The 19,480-nt window shown below is 37.0% G+C and overlaps 8 protein-coding genes across 8 annotated transcripts; 6 read left to right on the top strand and 2 right to left on the bottom strand. All coding sequences in view use genetic code 12, as the record gives it.

Annotated features, from left to right (window-relative positions):
* Positions 1-852: 852 nt before the first annotated feature.
* Positions 853-2,388, bottom strand: XBP1 (Xbp1p; the record flags this gene model as incomplete). Its single annotated transcript, XM_064995574.1, has 1 exon — positions 853-2,388. One exon carries the CDS (start codon positions 2,386-2,388, stop codon positions 853-855), a length of 1,536 nt encoding a protein of 511 aa, XP_064851646.1.
* Positions 2,389-2,738: 350 nt separating this feature from the next.
* On the top strand, positions 2,739-3,027 carry DASC09_019700 (uncharacterized protein; the record flags this gene model as incomplete). Its single annotated transcript, XM_064995573.1, has 2 exons — positions 2,739-2,828; positions 2,866-3,027. 2 exons carry the CDS (start codon positions 2,739-2,741, stop codon positions 3,025-3,027), a joined length of 252 nt encoding a protein of 83 aa, XP_064851645.1.
* Positions 3,028-3,953: 926 nt separating this feature from the next.
* NCE103 (carbonate dehydratase NCE103) lies at positions 3,954-4,580 on the top strand (the record flags this gene model as incomplete). The annotated part of the gene is made up of 1 exon (XM_064995572.1): positions 3,954-4,580. The coding sequence occupies one exon, from the start codon at positions 3,954-3,956 to the stop codon at positions 4,578-4,580; it is 627 nt and encodes a 208-aa protein (XP_064851644.1).
* A 2,413-nt stretch (positions 4,581-6,993) lies between these two features.
* DASC09_019680 (uncharacterized protein) lies at positions 6,994-8,085 on the bottom strand (the record flags this gene model as incomplete). The annotated part of the gene is made up of 1 exon (XM_064995571.1): positions 6,994-8,085. The coding sequence occupies one exon, from the start codon at positions 8,083-8,085 to the stop codon at positions 6,994-6,996; it is 1,092 nt and encodes a 363-aa protein (XP_064851643.1).
* Positions 8,086-8,740: 655 nt separating this feature from the next.
* On the top strand, positions 8,741-12,484 carry RRP12 (mRNA-binding protein RRP12; the record flags this gene model as incomplete). The annotated part of the gene is made up of 1 exon (XM_064995570.1): positions 8,741-12,484. The coding sequence occupies one exon, from the start codon at positions 8,741-8,743 to the stop codon at positions 12,482-12,484; it is 3,744 nt and encodes a 1,247-aa protein (XP_064851642.1).
* Positions 12,485-12,907: 423 nt separating this feature from the next.
* NOP14 (snoRNA-binding rRNA-processing protein NOP14) lies at positions 12,908-15,355 on the top strand (the record flags this gene model as incomplete). The annotated part of the gene is made up of 1 exon (XM_064995569.1): positions 12,908-15,355. The coding sequence occupies one exon, from the start codon at positions 12,908-12,910 to the stop codon at positions 15,353-15,355; it is 2,448 nt and encodes an 815-aa protein (XP_064851641.1).
* Positions 15,356-15,674: 319 nt separating this feature from the next.
* DASC09_019650 (N-acetyltransferase family protein) lies at positions 15,675-16,346 on the top strand (the record flags this gene model as incomplete). The annotated part of the gene is made up of 1 exon (XM_064995568.1): positions 15,675-16,346. The coding sequence occupies one exon, from the start codon at positions 15,675-15,677 to the stop codon at positions 16,344-16,346; it is 672 nt and encodes a 223-aa protein (XP_064851640.1).
* A 215-nt stretch (positions 16,347-16,561) lies between these two features.
* SEC10 (exocyst subunit SEC10) lies at positions 16,562-19,450 on the top strand (the record flags this gene model as incomplete). Its single annotated transcript, XM_064995567.1, has 1 exon — positions 16,562-19,450. One exon carries the CDS (start codon positions 16,562-16,564, stop codon positions 19,448-19,450), a length of 2,889 nt encoding a protein of 962 aa, XP_064851639.1.
* Positions 19,451-19,480: the final 30 nt, after the last annotated feature.

Genomic DNA, 19,480 nt, shown 5'->3' with positions numbered 1-19,480 from the left:
ATAATAATAACAACAAGTAATGAGGTGATGTCAAAAAGTTAGTGAGTGTCTAATAACGGCGACAAGTCTGTATTCACTTGCACTCATTTAATCAAAGAAGAATAATAGATTTTGACGTATGTATCATCATCATGATGATGATGATGATGATGATGGCATATTTTTGATTTCTCTTTTGAAGGCATTCTGTGTGATGGTAGGTATACACTTGATGATAGGTATACACTTGATAATTACGTTATTATTTTGGAGACTGCTATAGTTGAATTATTAGTAATTTGAAACTTCTTCAGTGCTTTGAAAAGCCTGCCATTTGCTAATTTTCACTCGGATCATATTCATATTCTTGAAGATCTCCACAATAATAATAGAAAAAAAAGAAAAGAAAAAGCTACTAAGAATGCAAATCTTGAAATTCAGACAAGGTATAATATAAATTAATATTTCTAGACCAGGAATAGTATAGTATAAGGTATAGTATAAAACAATATTAATAATAAACAAGCACAAAACACAAGATTCTTGTGACACGAGTAAAAAAGCACAGGACGACAAAGTAAAAAATTAGAAAATAGGGGGAAATTAATAATAATGAAAAAAAAAAGACCCAATAAGATAATATAGGATAAAGTATATGGTTAGATATAATATAGCAAAAAAATATAATACTAGAAAATTATGCTTCCAAAAGAAAAAAAGAAAACGATTAAGAGTGGCAACAATGAGTAAGGATAATTAGAAACAAAGCAAAAGTAATAATAAAGCTGAAATGAAGTGAAATATTTTGAGTGTAATGAGAAATCACCGGTAGTAAGAAGAAAAAAAAACGCAAACCATTGTGATTCGCCAGGCCTAAGAAATCAACCCTTTAATATCCATTTTACCCTTGGTGGTAGAATGGCATGCTAATCGATCGGCAGCATCCAAAAGACTTTGCAAAGAAGAAGAGCGGGTTTCATTAATATGTGATGGTTGGGTGGCACAATGGTAATCTGATGCAAACCCCAAAGCACTAGAATTAGCAGTGTCACCTCTCGGCCCAAATGGAGTCAATCCCATTGTAGATGATGCGAGTTGAATGCTTGGTTTTGGGGTTGGTGAAGGAGTGTTTTGTCGATAAAATGGTTGATAAGCATACTCGGCACCCCCACTAGAAGCTGGGGCAGAATTTGGATAAGTATCCAATGTGGTCGATGGAAGTGGTGGCAAATTACTTGGACAATAAGTGGTTGGCACGATTGGAGTACTAGCCGATCTCATGGAGAAAAACCGAGAGGATTCTTCATCATCATCCGAGGAAACTGAATCGGTGGTAGGAAATGAGATTTGAGATACTGACCTAGAGAATGACGATGACGATGACGACGACGAAGAAAGGCTAGGAAGTTTGTATCCTATATACTTTTTAGCGGACGTAGAAGATTGAAGGCAAGAGTATTTCAATTTGCGGAGGGAATTGCTGGCAGCAATCATTTGACTATATTCTTCATTAGAATAGTCTGGTGATGTAGCATGATAACCAGTGGTTATTGGTGGGGATCCGGATGTTGGAGAGGTCGAAGAAGAAGAAGATGATGATGATGATAATGATGATAATGATGATGAGATGGAGCTTTCCAAAGTTACGGTTGGAGATTTTGACTTTCTGGTTCTTTTCAAAACTCGTTTATCTGCTGGACTGTCGCCATCTTTTTGATTACCGTGCAACTTCTTTCTTTTTTTTTTATTTTCATTAGTTTTGTCATTTGGATCTCCAGGCATGTAAGAATTCAATTTCAATTCTCCGTAACCCAATTGACCAGGTTTCAACACATCGTCCAAAAATTTGACTCCAAAAACTGGAACAAGGGCGAATCGGATGTCCCAGCAAATTTTGCACGCCAACTTATAACAATTGTCGAAATTTAACCAGGAACCTTGAATTTTGAGGAACCCTCCCCGGACCCGCTTAAGGAATGGTTCAAGTTCGGGAGCGTTGTCCAAAAGATTTAGAATGTCGGCCTTGGAGTTTCCCAACGATTTCCAAATCCCGGTGAGATGAACGTATCCGGTGTTGTAGTCCCAGATGATGGAGATCCCATTAATCTTGTACTCAAAAGTGGTGAGGTAGGACCGAGAATCGACTTGGGTGGAATATTTGTTCCTGATGATGGGGTTTGTAGAAGAAGGCAAGTTTTGCAATTTTTGAGAAGGGATAGAGTTGTAGATATCCATGGGGATAGGATGGATAGGGTAGAGTAAGTTTGAGTAATTGAAAGTGGAATCGTCTCTATCATCGTTCGGCAACGGGGTGGAAGGTGATGATTTCAAATGTTGCAAATGTTTCTTCTTGTAAGCCTTGATTTTTTTTTCATGAAGGGTTGGTTTGACAAAGTAGTGAGATGCCATGATGGGAGATGAAATAATAGATAAGTATATTATTCTAGATAATATTATATATATATTATTAATTATGGTGGGGAGGAGGAGGGGATATTGGTTAGAACATAAAGATATAGGATATATATAGGATATATTTATATATACCTATATATATATAAATATAATATAATATAATACAATATAGTATAATCCTCGAGGAATATTGGGTGGTGACACTGGGGAGAGGAAAAAAAAAAAAAAAAAAAACAGTGGTGGGGGGAAATCCCAATATATTTATACCGGTGATGTGTCTAGAAATTGATTGGTGTTTGTGCGCGACGGGGCGGAACGGTGCGTATGGAACGCCCTGAAAAAAAATGACAAAGAGGAAGGAGATTGGTGCTTCGGGGAATGAAATTGAAATTGTTAATTTATTGTTAAGGCAAGCTAATTTATTATTAGTGGTGGTAAGTATGGTTAGTGTTGGATCATCATCAATGACAGTGCCAGAATAATTATAATTATAATAATAATAATAATAATAATAATAATAATAATAACAACGCCCCCTCCGCATGGGTTAGTGGGATCGCAAGTTGCCGGATTAAGGAAACAGAAGAAATTATTTTATCAGCAAAGATAAATGGGTCGTCGGTCGGGGATTAATTAGGAGATTTCATCAGCGAGGCAACTTCCATTGAAGACAAGTAATTAATTAGCCTCGCCCAGAGCAGCAAAAGAAGAAGGAGGGGAAAGCAAACTAACTTATTGCTGTTATATTATCATCCATTATAGTGGTGGATAAATAGGTAGATGGATAGATAGATAGATAGATATATAGACAGATAGACAAATGAGAATCCACAACAATAGGCTTTTGCTGCTGCTGTTATGATGATTCTCGTTGTGTATTTGTCACAATATACCAACAGGCTGGGATTCTGATATTGAGAGATCTCCGCCCACACACCAAAGTTCCGGTGTCTGGGTGCTGGAATATCAGATGATGACACCCGTGCACCACCAGAGGGTGCAGTGGTCGATTGATTAATACACCCCCCGCCCACGCATCATTATGCATGTGTGCTGATCATAGATGCAGTCATCGCCGGGTGCCCCGCCGCCCAGTTGGCCAACAATTCCTCTAACCTGTCTGACATCACCGCTTGCACCGTTGACATCAATAAACCTTCTTTCCAATCTATTACTCAGAATTGCTTTTTTACCAACAAAATTTTACCGTCTCTATGTATATATATATATTGAATCATCCTCGAAAATTACAATGTAGAATTGCTCAGGCCTTTTTTATTTTTCTCTCTCTGTCACATCACACCATTATTATTGCCCCCCCCTAATCAGTATAATTTATCAGATATCCCACTCACTGCTGATAGCTAGAAGAAACACACATTACTAGCCTCTTTTGATCTCCCCCCGCCAACAACTTAACAGAATTATCATTGGTTCCCATATCTTCCGGACCGATAATCTTGTTTCCCATATAAATATTCATGAGTTTACGCCTTTTAAAACGCTCTTCATTATTCAATTCTACTTCTTTTACTCAAAACAATAAAAAAATTTCCACAATGTCTGCCGTTTCATTCCGTCTTTCTCCAGAATCTTCTATTCAAGACTACCTTTCTGCTAATCAAGAATGGGCCACCTCCGCTAGCCCTGCCGTCCTCAACTCAAACTCCTTGGGTCAACAACCTCATACCCTCTGGATTGGTTGTGCCGATTCCCGTTGCTCTGAATTCGCTTTGAAGAACTTGCAACCTGGTGAAATTTTCACACACAGAAACATCGCCAATATCATGAACAACCCATCTGATCCTTCATCAAAGGCTATTCTCAAATTCGCCGTCGAATCCCTCAAAGTCAAGAAGATCTTGGTCACTGGTCACACCAAGTGTGGTGGGGTCGATGCTTCTTTGTCAATTGCCAACTCCGAAAACTACTACGATTCTCAAGTCCCATCAGAATTGGTTGATTGGTTGTCACCATTGATCTCCTTGAAGTTCAAACACCAACATGAATTGCAACAAATCGAAGACCCAGTTTTGAAGAACAAGAAGTTGGGAGAATTGAACGTCAAAGCTCAAATAGAATCTATCAAACAAAACCCAGTGGTCAACAAGGCCATGGAAGAAAGAGGTTTGGAAGTCTACGGTTTAGTTTATGATGTCGATACCGGGTTATTGAAATTGGCCTGAACATTTCAAAAACAATAATAAAAAAAATAATTAAAAAAAAAAAAAAATAGAATAAAACAATTGCATCTCTAACGTACTCAAATATATGAAACTAATTCAACAGCATTACTGATAACGATTTGATGAGTTTGGCGGGTCCTTCTGGATCGTCACTAAAATATGTAAGCTTTCTGCACTAACTGTGGAGTAATGTGGGGGGTTACCCCATACAGGAAATGTTGCAGCACAACATATTTTGCATTTCTAAACCAAGTAATCGGCCAGCAAGTACAATTAAGTAGCTAAAATGGATAAAGAACTAAATAAAAACTCCTCTAAAAAAAAAAGAGTTATGATTTAAAAAAAAAATATTTTGGGGCTGCATTTGTGCAAAAGTATAATGAAGGATGCGAGATTCGAACTCGCGCATCTTACGATAATCGATTACTCAACTGCTTTCACAGAAGAAGAACAAGACTGTTCTTGAGTCGATCGCCTTAGACCGCTCGGCCAACCCTCCAATTATGAGTGTGATTTTTTGAGAGTACAATATACCTGATAGCATTGTATTGGTCACGTGACCAGGTTTATTTGGTTTACTTGATTATTTCGACTTATTTAAATTATTTGGTTTATTTGGTTTATTTGGTTATTTTGACTTATTTGAATTATTTGAATTATTTTTTTTATTTTTATTTTTATTATCCCTCCAGAATTCTGATGGTCACTAAATTGAAAATACTTAGTATTTGAGATATAGTGCCAAAACGCCTTAATAATCTTAATTGTTGAGTTTTTTACAGGTGATGTGTTTAATTCTTAAAACAAGGAGTATGATGCTGTGAGGAAGTTATAGTAGTTTATTTTACCTATTAGAAATACCGACACAAAATCCTCCGCTTACATGTTGTTTATAACCTCCGTGGCTCGTTAATATACAATTCATTCAGCATATGTGGTTGTATCTAAATCATACCAAGATGCTCTATCATTTCAAGAAACCTTTTCATCATTGTTATATTTTAATTAAGACTTTACTATCTCCTTTATTATTTACTCTTTATTATTTATATCACTTACCATTACTTGATACGTACTCATCACTGCTCATTACCACGTCTAAACTCGTTACTACTATTATTCTATTAAACAATCTGGTTATAGGTAATCACATCACGTCTTTTGTCTTTTGTTAGTGTTGAAAAATATTCGTATTATTCAACAGGGAAATATTAGTAGATAATGAATCCGGAGAGATCTCGCTTATGGGTGTGGATTATTTCTGGACATCTTAATATAATAGTTTTATGATTATTCTTACAATATTCAGAATAGGGGCTGTATAGTCGTTATTGACTCATTATATTTTTAGCTCCCCTCTAACCTTTCGGTTTTTTTAACCTTTCGGTTAGATACTTATCCTTATATACTTTTCTATGTAATAATTATTTTTGCTAACTGTAAATAATATCTCCTCTTCTTGGTCATTTACTAGTAAGCATTTACTAGCAATAAACCAGTATTTTGGTGTTATACCTATTCTTAATGGTCAATATCGCCTGAAACTGTCCAAGGAAGCACAGCAGCTCACTGGCTTCACTAACTATTTTCGAAATTTTATTGCTGGATTATCCTCAAGATTACGATCGTTTTTAAGAAGTATAAATTTTATATTTTATATTATAAAATTTATGGTTATGAGCACGAGGCTTCATTAACCAGATTTAACAAATGTGTGTTCCCACAGCACGGATATTATCATTCAGCAAGAAATATCCTAAAAACACGAAAGTCACACAAAAAAAATAAGCAATATATTATTTTCATATTCAGATTAGAAAAGAGTACCAGGAAGCCATTCATAGCAACACCACCGCACACATACCTGGTACTTGACTGTCACTTAAGATATTATTACAGATTTGTAATTTTTTTTTTTTTTTTTTTGAATTGATAAGAGCACTATAGATAATGTTTTATAAACAGTTGTGGGTTAGGTGATCCCCATTTGATTACTCTGTTAGTGAAGTGAAGGAACCAACTTTTTTTCAGTTAATTGTAATCACTTAATGAGTTTGATTTTAAAACTTTCCCATACCATAAATTTACTCTATTCTATGTAACGCGGATAAAAAATTACACTAATAGAACAAATCAAATTAAAAACCATTTCACAAATTATGCAAAATAAATAAAAAATACATAGAGAAAGTAAAATATATGGTAACATCAAGAACAAATCACACAAAAAAAAGTAATCAAAAAAGGTGAGAAAAACAAAACAAAATAATGCAAATACCCTCAACAGAAGATAGGCATTTTAACAATACTTTTTTTTTCTTCTTTAAAAACAAAAAACAAATCCAAAAGAATAGTACAACTTGAAAACCTCTTAATAATATATAATAAATACATATAAACTCAACACCGTCCATCATAACACGCGTTCCTTCTGCAATACTTTATGAAGCCCATTCAACATTTCCTCGACAATTCTAGTTTTCTGTTCCATAGTACGATCAGCACTGTTAATGATTTTTTCTAACACCACGTTGTGTGCCAACTTGATGAACTCATCGGTTTTATCTTTCAATAATGTGTTGTTGTTACCTTCGGCCATTTGCACCAACCGGGTCAAAGCGGCGGCACTGGCAGCCGCAGAACTGGTCAAATCAGCACCGTACCCACTGGCCTGTGGCATATATAATCCTTGGTACAAATCCCTTTCAGAAGCTGCAACCGCTGCTGCAGCAGCAGAAGCAATAGAGTATGGGACACGAGCAAATTCATGGGCTTGAAGGTTTTGTACAGAGTTCCCCACTTGCATCTGAGATTGAGGCATAACATTATTATTATTATTATTCATGGCACCAGAGGCAGTCACCGATGGCATCACTGATACTGCCGGAACTCCTCCTGCCGTTACTGGCGACATCATTGGTCTCTGAGGCTGCATTCTTCCATTATTACCAACGTTATTAAGTGATAAAGTACTGCTCTGGAAAGATTTGTGCGGCACAAGTTCGTGGTTGTGACGGTCGCAGACCACAGAAATATTCCACTTGTCGGATTTTTTAGAGTAGTTGGCACGGATTTTAAAAGGACACCCACGGAATTTTCTGCCAGCAGTGTTGGTAACGATATCTCTATCATCGGCCAAATGAGGGTCGTTGGCGGCGTCGATGTCGTCGATTGGGATCTTGTTACGACAACGGAACACGATTTTTTTGGTATCCGAGCGTTCAATGGTGAGGAAAATTCCAAGAGGGGCTAATTTACCTTGCAACCATGGCTTGATGGCATAACGGAAGGTTAAACTGGTGTCGCGTCTATCTTTACTGTTGATTTCGTCGAGGTTGAGGATATGATAAAGTGAAGAATGGGTATCTTCCAATTGACCACCAGACTCCCTGAAACGTTTGGCAGGAACGATGACCCCGTCTTCAATATCATGTGTAGATGTGTTGATGAAATGCGTGGCAACAGAATCTTTTGTATCGTCGTAAGTTCTCTTGGATACGTTCATTTTCGAGCTGTATTTTGGTGGGTATAGGATGAAAACAAAAAAAAAAAAAGCAGTGGTTCTTTGCAGGTTGTGAAAGACGGTAAGAGGCCACAAGCAGCACTGGAGTAAACAATACTGTACTGGCAGATAGGAACAGTGAGCTATTGATCTGGGAGATATGATAAACTCGGGGGTATTTTTTTCTGGATAAGTCAAGTGGTGATGGCCCAGAGGGGGTTTCTTTCACATCAAAAAAAAAAAAAAAGAATTCCTTGCGAGATCGGGGGTTCAACACCCTTGGTTACGGTGCACTGCGATTACATAATCGATGACAAGCCACAAGAACCACTGATACGGTATATTGTTCACCACTAAAAGAAGATTTCCCAGCAGAATACAGCCAACAATAATACTTTCTCTTACAATATGGGACTGTAAATTACTAGAATTAACAATATATAATAATTTCAAAACACAGATCGCTTGAGGTACTTCCACTTTGTCCTGGTAAAGCACAAAATGCCCACGAACCATCTAGAACGGGTAGTTGATGATGGCCTGCAGTAAAAATTTTTTTTTTTTTTTTTTTTTTTTGTATTTCCTTTTGAAATTTTCACTAATAACCCATTTGTATCAGTTTGTGTGTTATCATTAACTCAAAATTCTTACATACCAAATGTCCGAAGACTTTTTGGAGCTCGAGATCAAACTCGAGAGAATAAGAACTCAGATAAATTCTAAACTCGAGAACCAGAAAAACCTCGCGGTGATTCTTTCAGTTGTCGAAGAGAACATCAAAGAACAAAAGAATCCTCAAAACCCAACTGCTTATTTCGTTTCTTTCTTGGCCCTTCTTAACCAAAGTTTCAAAGATGAGGAAATAATTGACCAATCTCTTGCCACTTCCACTGCCTATTTCTTGGATCTCGTATTCCCATTTGTCCCAAAACCTTTGCTCAAGGCCAAATTTAGCGATATCTTGATCAAGCTCGCTCCAGCGATCACCAACGAAGACTCCGAAGCTCCTTTGATCAGATCCTGTATCGGTGCCCTCGAAACTTTACTCATTGCCCAAGATGCCAAAGCTTGGAGCTCAAAGTTAAATATCTCTCCTTGGAGAGCTCTTCAAGCATTGCTTGATCTTTCTTTGGATCACCGTCCAAAAATTAGAAAGAGAGCCCAGGAATCGATCAACAAAATTCTTAGCAACCCTCCTCCAAGCCCAACTTTGGGTCACGTTGCTGGTAACCCATGTAGTGAATTCGCATTGAAATCAATTGTGGATTTGCTCAATTCTAGCGAGGTGAAATCAAAAAAACCAAATAAAGAGCTCAACGCCCAGCTAATCCATAACCTTCAATTGATTCAAACAATCTCATCTGCCAACTCATGGTCAAGTAGTAAAGTTGAGCCACTTTGTGATGTCCTTCTTGAAATTTCTAAGACCACCGACCAGTTTCTTGTCACCGCTGCTTTCAGCGTGTTTGAACATTTGTTTGATTCTTTGGCCGATCCTATTTATACAGATAAATTCATGACAATCCTTAATATCTTGTTTGATTTGAAACCTTCTGCCACCGACTTCAACCTTGTCGGCGCATGGGTTGCCGTGGTTGCCAAAGCTATTGAAACTTACTCGAAAATTGATGCCATTAAATGTCTTGGTAAATTACCTGAAATCTTCCAGATCTTGTCGGCTTACTTGAGCTCAGATATCCAATCAATCTACGTTAGCAGTGCTAACTGTATTATTTCTATCATCAATACCAGTATTCCAGACCCACTCTTGTTGTTACCTCCAGGAACCTCTGAATATCCGGTTGATGAAGAGAAATACGAAGCGGTAGATGAAGTAATTTCCAAGCTTTCTGAATTGGTCACCGGATTATTATCAGTGAAATACTCTCATTGTGCCAAAGAAGTTATGGATATTCTCGGTAACTTGCTCAACAAGCTTAGATACAGATCCAACCCAGATTTGATCAAGCCTTTCGAAATTGTCGGTCAATGGAGAACTGACGAGGAATCTACCTCTACTTTGGATTTGAAGGATGAAGAAGAATCCGTGATTTCTAACGCCATTGTCAATTTGGGAGCTGAAGTCGTTTTGAGCTCTTTGCCTCTTAACTTGGAAAAACCAACCAATTCAAAGCCTGGTAGAGCTTGGTTATTGCCTTTACTCAGAGAAAACGTCCGTCACTCAAGCTTGGGATACTATATCAACAACGTTTTGCCACTTGTCGATGTCTTTGATAAGAAAATTTCCACCTTGGACCAGAATTCTGTACATGTCAAAGTCTTCCAAACAGTGGTTGACCAAATCTGGTCTCTTTTGCCACACTTTTGTGATTTGCCAAATGATTTGCCAACCGCATTTAATGTGAAGTTTGCCGAAAAATTGGCCAGTCTTTTGTATTCTAAAGTGGATTTGAGAACAAACATTTGCAATGCTTTGAAGATGATTGTCGAAAGTAACTTGGTGTATTCTCAAGGGGTTCTTAGTGAAGATGTCTTATTATCTCAACAATTCCCAATTGAAAATGCTCAAAAGAATATTGAATATTTGTCATCTACCATGGCCGAAAATATGCTTTCAGTGTTATTCAATGTGTTTTCTCAAACTCACCCAGATGCCAGAGGCTATATCTTGGAAACTATTGATATCTGGTTGAAAATCACTCCTCCTGCTATTCTTGAAGATAATTTCAATAAAGTGTGCTCCATGCTTAAGAGTGGTCTCGAAGATGATGACAAAAATAACAGTTTCCAAACTTCTAACAATACCAACCTTTCTAAAAACAAGCCACCTCGTTTGAGTGTAACTATGATGGACTTGGTGGTAGTCATGGTTAAATATGTCCCAGAAAGCTCTTACAATGCGCTTTTTGCAATTTTCAATTTGACCAACGGTATAGCTGATAGTTTGATTCAAAAACGTTCATACAGAATCATTTCCAAGCTTTCAGAGATTGAAATTGGTCAAGCTGCTTTGAAGAATTTCGTTTCTGATATTGAAAAAGTGATTATTGATTCCAGTGAAAAGGCTTTGCCTTCTGCCAAAGGGCCCCGTTTGGTTGCCATCAACAAGATTTTGGATATCTTGCCATCAGATCATTTATTCTTTGTGCCAAGTGTCGCCTCGGAAATCATTTTGGCCACAAAAGACGTCAATGAAAAGTCCCGTCAACTCGCTTATGCTGTTTTGATGCAAATGGGTAAACTTTTAGCTCAAGGTGGTACCATTGAGAATGGGAAAGTTCCAGGTTTGGACCCATCAACTCCAAGTGTCGAAGCGACATTATCAGAATACTTCACTATTGTTTCTGCCGGTCTTGCTGGTTCTTCTCCACACATGATTAGTGCCACCATCACTGCTTTGAGTTGTTTGGTGTACGAATTCCTCGATGACTTGCCCCAAGAGTTCCTCCAGGAAATCTCCTCGACTATTGAATTGTTTTTGACTTCCAATAACCGTGAAATCGTCAAGAGTACCATCGGGTTTGTGAAAGTCGAAGTTTTGAGTTTACCAGTGGAACTTATCCAGCCAAAATTGAAGACTTTATTGGAATATCTTATGAGATGGTCACATGAACACAAGGGCCACTTCAAGCTTAAGGTCAAGCATATCATTGAGCGTATGATTAGACGTTTTGGTTATGAGAACATGGAAGCCAACATGCCAGAAGCCGACTTGAAATTGCTCGTAAATATCAAGAAGACCAAGATGAGAAACAAAAAGAAACAAGCTGCTGCTGCTGCTGCTGGTGAGGAAGAATCCGCCGATAAGAAACAGGGCAAGAAGTTTGTCTCTGCTTATGATGAAGTCTTGTACGATGAAGACTCAAGCGATGATGAAGAAGATGACGATGAGTCTGATGTGGAAATGTCCGGTGGTAAAGGTAAGGGTAAGTCTAAGCAATTTATTATCGAATCCAAGGATTCTCCATTGGATTTTTTGGATAAACAAGCTCTTGCCCACATTTCTTCTTCCAGACCAGATTTCAAGAATAACAGTGCGCCAAAATCCTTGGCTAATAAATTCAAGTCTAGGAATGGTAAGTTTGTCTTTAATGAAGAAGGTAACGTCGAGGAAGAAGGTGATGATTTGTTGAAGAATAAGGATAACTCCGTCAATGCTTATATTGATGCCGTGAAGCAAGGCCCAATCAGAGGCCAAAGAAACAGATTGAAGTATAAGAGAGGTAAAACAAACGTCGAAGATGATGATGATTTAAGTGATAATGAAGAAACACCTACCAAGGCTAAGACTAGATTCGTGGCTAAGAATTCAGGTAAGATTGGTAAAGATGAAAGAGGCGAAAGAGGCGGAAGAGGAGGAAGAGGAGGAAGAGGAGGAAGAGGAGGAAGAGGAGGAAGAGGAGGAAGAGGAGGAAGAGGAGGAAGAGGTGGTAGAAGATAAACTTGTTTTTTTGTTTCTTGTATTTCTTTTTTTTTTTTTTCTCCTTTGATATAAATTTATTGCTTAACATAGTTCTTTCTTTTCTTTAGCATTATGGATTACATTTTTTGGTTTCTCCAAAAATTTCGTAGATCTGTGGGTAGAACTCTTTGAAATTTTTGCCGGCTGAGTAAAGTAATTACTACGTAGTTCAGTGAGAAACATTTCGTTGAATATGGAGGAGAACATAACCAAGGTCCTGCCCGGTATATCATCGATGTCCCATGTTAAACCCGCTCCTATGGAGCACGCAGCATCACGCAGATCATCGCAAAATTTTTTTTTTTTTTCTTATGAAAAGTTGCAAATTTTCAGTTTTAAACTGAGTGGGTATACTGGACTTCATCAACCTTAACGAACCCAGAAAAAAAAACAAACTATAATATGGGAGGATCTCAGTTGAAGAGCCTTAAGGCTACATTGAAGGCCAAAGGTTTAACTGGGCAAACAAACGTGAAAAAGAATGGGAAAAACAAGAAAGGCCCTATTGAATCAAGACGTGATACCCGACAACAAATTATCCAGAAGATTAGAGATGATTTCAATCCATTTGAGAAAAAAGTGACGAAAAATAAATATGATATCCAAGAAAAAAAGGGGAAAACTCAGGTAGCGAGACCAGGTGTTTCTAAACAAATTGGTGAAGATGAAAGAAAGGCTGCGTACGAATTTCAAAAATCTAGAAAGAATAAAGTTGGGTCGTTGATCGATAGAAGATTCGGGGAAAATAATCCTGCGTTGAGTATGGAAGAAAAGATGTTGGAACGTTTCACAAGGGAAAGACAGAAGACCTCACTGAAGAGAAGTTTGTTCAATTTGGGTGATGACGATGAAGACGATGAAGACGATGAGAATGGAGGATTCAAATTGACCCATTCTGGCCAGTCTTTGGGCGATAGTTTTCAAGATAGTGACTTAGGACTTAAAGATGACAGCGGTAAAAGACTTTATCATAATGAAGGCGAAGAGGTTGAAGAAGAAGAACAGCCAAAGAGAAAGAAGACCAAAGCTGAAGTGATGAAAGAAGTCATTGCCAAATCTAAATTTTACAAGCATGAACGTCAAAAGAAGCAAGCCGAATTGGAAAATCAAGTTGAAGAACTTAATGAAGGGTTTGATGATGTTATGTCGGAGTTGAGATCAGCTGCTAAACAAAATTCCAAGAATACCAATAAGTTCTCTGGGAAATCTGAACAAGATAAAGAATACGGTCAACAATTTAGAAAACTTACATTGGAAAGAAGGGCCGTGCCAACCGAAAGAACTAAAACCGATGAAGAAGTTCAGAAAGAAAAAACCGACAATCAGAAAAAATTGGAAGCCGCAAGAGCCGCACGTATGGAAGGCATGGATAGAGAAGAGGTTATTGGTGATGATCTTGACGATGACCAATTCTGGGTGCAAAATAGTGATGATGAAGAAAAAGAAGGTAAAGAAGTCGAAGACGAAGATAATGCTGAATTAGAAAATGATAATGACGACGATGATGAACAAGAGGAGGTGTCCAACACTAAGAAATCTTACAAGAATAAGAGTATCTCTAGTCTTGTGAAATGTCCAGAAACTCACGAAGAGTTATTAGCCATCATTGATGAACCATCGAAATCCGCTGACACCGTCAGAATGATTCTTGGCAAATACAAGGCTAACTTGGCCCAAGGTAACAAAGAAAAACTCGCGCAATTCACTAAAGTGGTCATTGAGCATATTTTGTATCTTTCAGACAGTGATTTTGCCAAAAAAGATTACGAAAAATATGTGGAGACCCAGGAACAATTGATCAAGATTGTGAAGAAACTTTCACCAAAGTTTTTCGTTGCCATCACTGAGGCGTGCCGTGAACATCTTACAGATATCGAAGCCAGATTTGCGGCTCATTTGGAAAATGACAATGTTGATTTCTTGAAGGTTTCCGACATGATGTTTTATACCCTTGTAGGTATTCTATTCTCCACTTCTGACCACTACCATTTGGTAGTTACTCCTGCGATTATCACTGCTTGTATGACCATTAATCAAATGAAGTTAGACTCGGCGAAGAAAATGTTTTATGGATTGTTCATTTCCAATTTGATGGTCAGATACCAAAGAATTGCTAAAAGATACATTCCAGAAGTTTCAGCTTTCTTGGAACAGGCCATGTGTGTATTTGCTCGTGAAATAGATGTTAGTGTCTTGACGGTTCCTGAAATAGAGTTCAAGTTGTCATTGAAGGATGATATTACTGAGTCGGATATTAAGCTTGCTCAAGAAATGTCAATTAGCCAATTGAATGACGATAATATTGATGCAAACCTTATGTTGGTGAAGACTATACAAGTAATCGATGAAAATCTAGATATTTGGAAAGGGAAAACTGCGTTTATTGAAATCATTAAACCATTCAACATGCTTTTATCCAAACTCCCAATAGAATCCGACTGTGCCCTCGGAACTAAGGCCAAGAACTTAACAGATAGAATAAATAATGCCAAGAAGTTTGCCGACCACAAGCCATTATTATTACAAAGCCACAAGCCAATTGCCATTGCCACTTATGCTCCTAAATTCGAAGAGAACTACAACCCAGAGAAGAAATCTTATGATCCAGATGCCGGCCGTCAAGAAATCAGCAAACTTAAAGCACAAATCAAGAAGGAGAAGAAGATCACGATCAAGGAGTTGCGTAAAGATAACAAGTTTGTTGCTAGAGAGAAGATCAAGGAGACCAAGACCAAATACGAAGAGTACCACAGAAAGATGGTATCTATTGTTAACTCTATCAACACTATTGAAGGTAGTGAAAGAAACCAGTATGAAAAGGAGAGGAGAATACGGAAAAGTAAGAAATAGTTTATGTTATCTCTCTTTTGTTTCCTTTTTTTTTTTTTTTTTTTTTTACCCCGTTCCACTATGAAAGTTCAATAAAAATGTGTAATATCTTTGGATTATTCTGGATATTTCCGTAAACTATGCAAATCTGGGAATGCGCGCTTTTTTTATTTTATTTTATTTTTTCTTTTTTCTTCCAAGATTTCTATGAAATCATGAATCATCATAATACATCAAATCAGTCTTATACATTATATAATATAATATAATATAATCAAGATACCTCAGGTATTCAGAAATCGAATTAAACCAAAAAAACAACCAGAAACAATTAAACAAAATGACTGTGCCATTTGGTGAATCTCACGAAGCGGAACTTCAGAAAATCAATGAATCAGGAACAAAGCTAATAACTGAGTCATTGCCAGTGACGTTGAGCGATTCAGAAGCCACTCAAGCAACATTGTTTCCTATCAATAATGTTCTGGAAATATCGGACGAATTATTGACCCACTTGTTCGACACTTTCAACAAAGAAATCGAAGGTGGCAGAACGTATCCATATTTTGACCAACTCAGTTTGGAGAAGTTCAAAGGATACTGGTTTTCACACTTCGTGGCCCTTTTGGTCAAAGGTGACCACAAGGATGCCTCTATTTTGAAACAAAGCTCTGCCAACTGGGATGAATTGTTCCTTGGGACTTTCTATATCAAGCCAAACTACACCGGAAGATGCTCTCATAATTGTAATGCCGGATTCTTGGTCAGTTTCAACTGCAGAGGAACCCCATACAAAATCGGGAAGAATCTTGGTAAATGCTACTTGAAATGGGCTCCAAAGCTTGGCTACACATATTCTGTTTTCAACTTGGTGTTTGTCAGCAACATTGGCAGTGTGAAGATTTGGGACAGTTTGGGTTTCGAAAGAGTTGGGTTGATCAAGAACGCTGCGAGACTTAAGGGTGACGATAAGCCAACAGACGCCATAATTTTCGGAAAAGATTTGGTGTAACCTCTAGATCATTTAGAATATATTTTTTGTAGACTGTCAGGTAATAATAATATAGTATAGAATTCTAGGTAATAATCAATAAACAAAAAAAAACAGACTCCCACAACATAGATAGCTATAATAATAATCGTAAGAACCCATTGATCGTGCGGTTGCATGCCCTGTCGTGCGTGCGGTGCGGTCTGTGCAATTTATGAACAAATCAAGCGTTTCTGATGTGGCTGATATTTGACAACATTCAGCAAACGAAGAGTAACTCCAAAGCGGCGATGAATTTATATGAATTGGATGACAGAACGAGGCAGATTCTTCATCTGAGCAACTTCTTGGAGGATCTCAGTGCGTCGGATTTCATCGAAGAGATCTCAAAACAGCATGAAATCTCGTTGAACGAATCAAAGACCAACGATAATAACCTCGAACAACTCGATCCCAAACCTTTTATTAGAACTTTTGAATCAGTATTAAGCGAGTTGAAGTCTTTGAAGAAGAAGAATATAGAAGAAATGAATAATCTAGAGAATGAGGTTATGGACTATGAACTTTATCATTCCAAAAAAGTGATCAAGTTGTGGGATCAAGTCCAGGTCATCAATAATAAATTTGGCAGTTTAGAAACTGTGGTATCGGATGTTGGCTCAATAATCAACCCATTGGGAGAAAAATTGCAAGTGGCCACTAGTTTGAAAGATCAGAATATGGAAATCATCTTTCTCACTAAATGTTACAATGATTTCTACAGATATAACCAATCGAAATTATTGATTGATCTACAAAACTCCAAGAAATCCAGCGATAAAAAGAATTGTGGGAAATATATTAGTAAATTGTTAAAATTGGCAAAAAAATTATCAACTAACAATGGAGGAGATCCTGATCAGGAAGAAAAGCACAAGAAGTTTCAAGTCGTTTATGAAGAGATTTTGAAGTTTTCTAATAATTTTGAAACCAGACTTTTAATGGAATTCAACCAATCTTACGAAACTGAAAACACTCTCAAAATGAAGGAGTGTTTTGATATTTTGATTGATTTCAATGAGAACTCGACCGAGATATATGACACCTACACTGGAAAAATTGAAGCGTTGGGTCAACCATTACCAGAAGAAGATTATATACTCAATAATAATGAATTCATGAATGAGAACCATGAGTTTTGGAAGCTTATATCTGATCCAATTATTCATTATAATTATGAAAAGCTTCTTTCAGATTTACCGCAGTTGCAAGACTTGCTTGAAAAATTTCAGAACTTGATCTTCAACCAATTTAATTTAATCAAAATAATCTTCAATAAATCCAAACATTTCTTCATCAAAGTTTTCGACCTATTTTTGAAACAAATATTTAGAAAAAAGCTCAATAATATTGTGGTCAACTTGTTAAACTATTCCCAGTCATTGAATAATTTGGCTTATGTTAGATTACTTCACTTGCTTAATGTTTCAATTACAACTTTCACTAACGAAATCAAAGAATTCTTTAATGAGAATCACTCCAAAATATACTTGGAAGATGCATTGATTAGAAGATCAAACAATAATGACAATATCGGAGGGGGAGAAAATAATAATAATGAGGATGATGATGAAGATAGCAAATCCATAGTTAATGACTTGAACAATTTGATAGATAGCCATTTTAATGAATTATTCTTCCAATTCTTGACCGAAAAGAACTATATTGAAAAAGAAAAGAAGTCGCTTGAAGATATTTATACAAAAATTAATTCTAACTTTGAGAAAAAGCATCCAAAGATATTCAAGGACAAGGCCTTATCTGTTAGGTTAGCCACTACCGATTCCGTGAAAGAATCAAACCTACTTTCTCCTTTGGCTTCGCCAACCATGGGAAGCCCACTGTTGACATCGAGAATCGGCAGCTTCACTGCTGGTAGTGGTAGTCATCACAACATTTTGGAAAAAAATAAATTGATCCAAATCCGTACCTACATGAAATCAAAGTTGGAAAGAACTTCCTCCAATTCGTCAAAATTCTCTAGTTTGAACGACTCGTTGTTGCTTTCCCCTAAAGTCGACCAAGCTAATAGTATCTTTAGCGAAATGCGGGATAGCGATGATTCTACGTTATTCGATGGCGATGCATTCAATGAAGATGGTACTGATAGTGATGAAGCCAGTGATATCAAATTCTCAAAAATCGATTTTATGATCCAGAACTCAGTGGAATCGTTATCCAGAATATCAGATCTCAGGCCATTGAATATTCCGGAATATTCTTTGGAGATTCTTCGAATCTTGATCTTTGGTATTGGAGGATATTTGGAATTTGGTCTAGAACTCAATTATTACAAATTGATTCATATAGATTTCAAGAAAAACGAATTTTTGAATTTCAATTTTCTTAAAATCATTAATAAGGCCAATAGAATCTTGAGACTTCTCACCGATTTCATCAAATTGATCATTTTACCGCTCTCCATAAACAATTCCAGCACCAAGAAGAAGATTGTCAATTTGACCAACGGGTATTTAACCACCTGTGAACTTTCCTTGAATATCATATTGAGAGATTCCATCGAATTGATTTTGAACAAGATCCAATACTACTTAGATAAACAGAAAAAGAAAGATTTTTACGTGACCAACAACAAATTGTCCAACTTGACCTCTTTTGACGATGATGCGTACATCACCAGCGAATTTAACAACGAAGACACCGAAACCTGTCAAGCAATTTGTAAATTCCTCAATAACCTTTATTTGGACCAATTGCTACCAAAGAAATTATTGATCCACTCTAACTTGAAGAATTTCCTCATTGAGATCGGGATCAATTTGTTGTCGTTGCTAGTTAATCATTTAAAGAAATTTCAAATAAACGAAATTGGTGGGGTGATAGTGACAAAGGACATCATTAGTTACCAGGCATTGATTGATTCATGGAAGATTGAAGATTTATCGGAAAGATTCTCAATTTTGAGAGAATTGGCTAATTTGTTCACCGTCCAGCCTAATTATATTGCCAGCTTGATTAAAGAAGGCCAGTTGGTGAATTTAAACCCAGATATTATTCAACAATATGTTGGAAGAAGAGCAGATTATAATTCTAGTTTCTTGAATAAGTTTGGAAGTTTCATTTGAGTTGATTTATCATTTTTGATTTTTAGTGAT

The sequence above is a fragment of the Saccharomycopsis crataegensis genome (assembly GCF_037102585.1).
Source record: "Saccharomycopsis crataegensis DNA, jcf7180000000074, whole genome shotgun sequence".
NCBI lineage: Eukaryota > Fungi > Ascomycota > Saccharomycetes > Ascoideales > Saccharomycopsidaceae > Saccharomycopsis > Saccharomycopsis crataegensis.
Note: the sequence above shows the minus strand (reverse complement) of the source record. Positions and strands in the feature narration are given on the sequence as shown.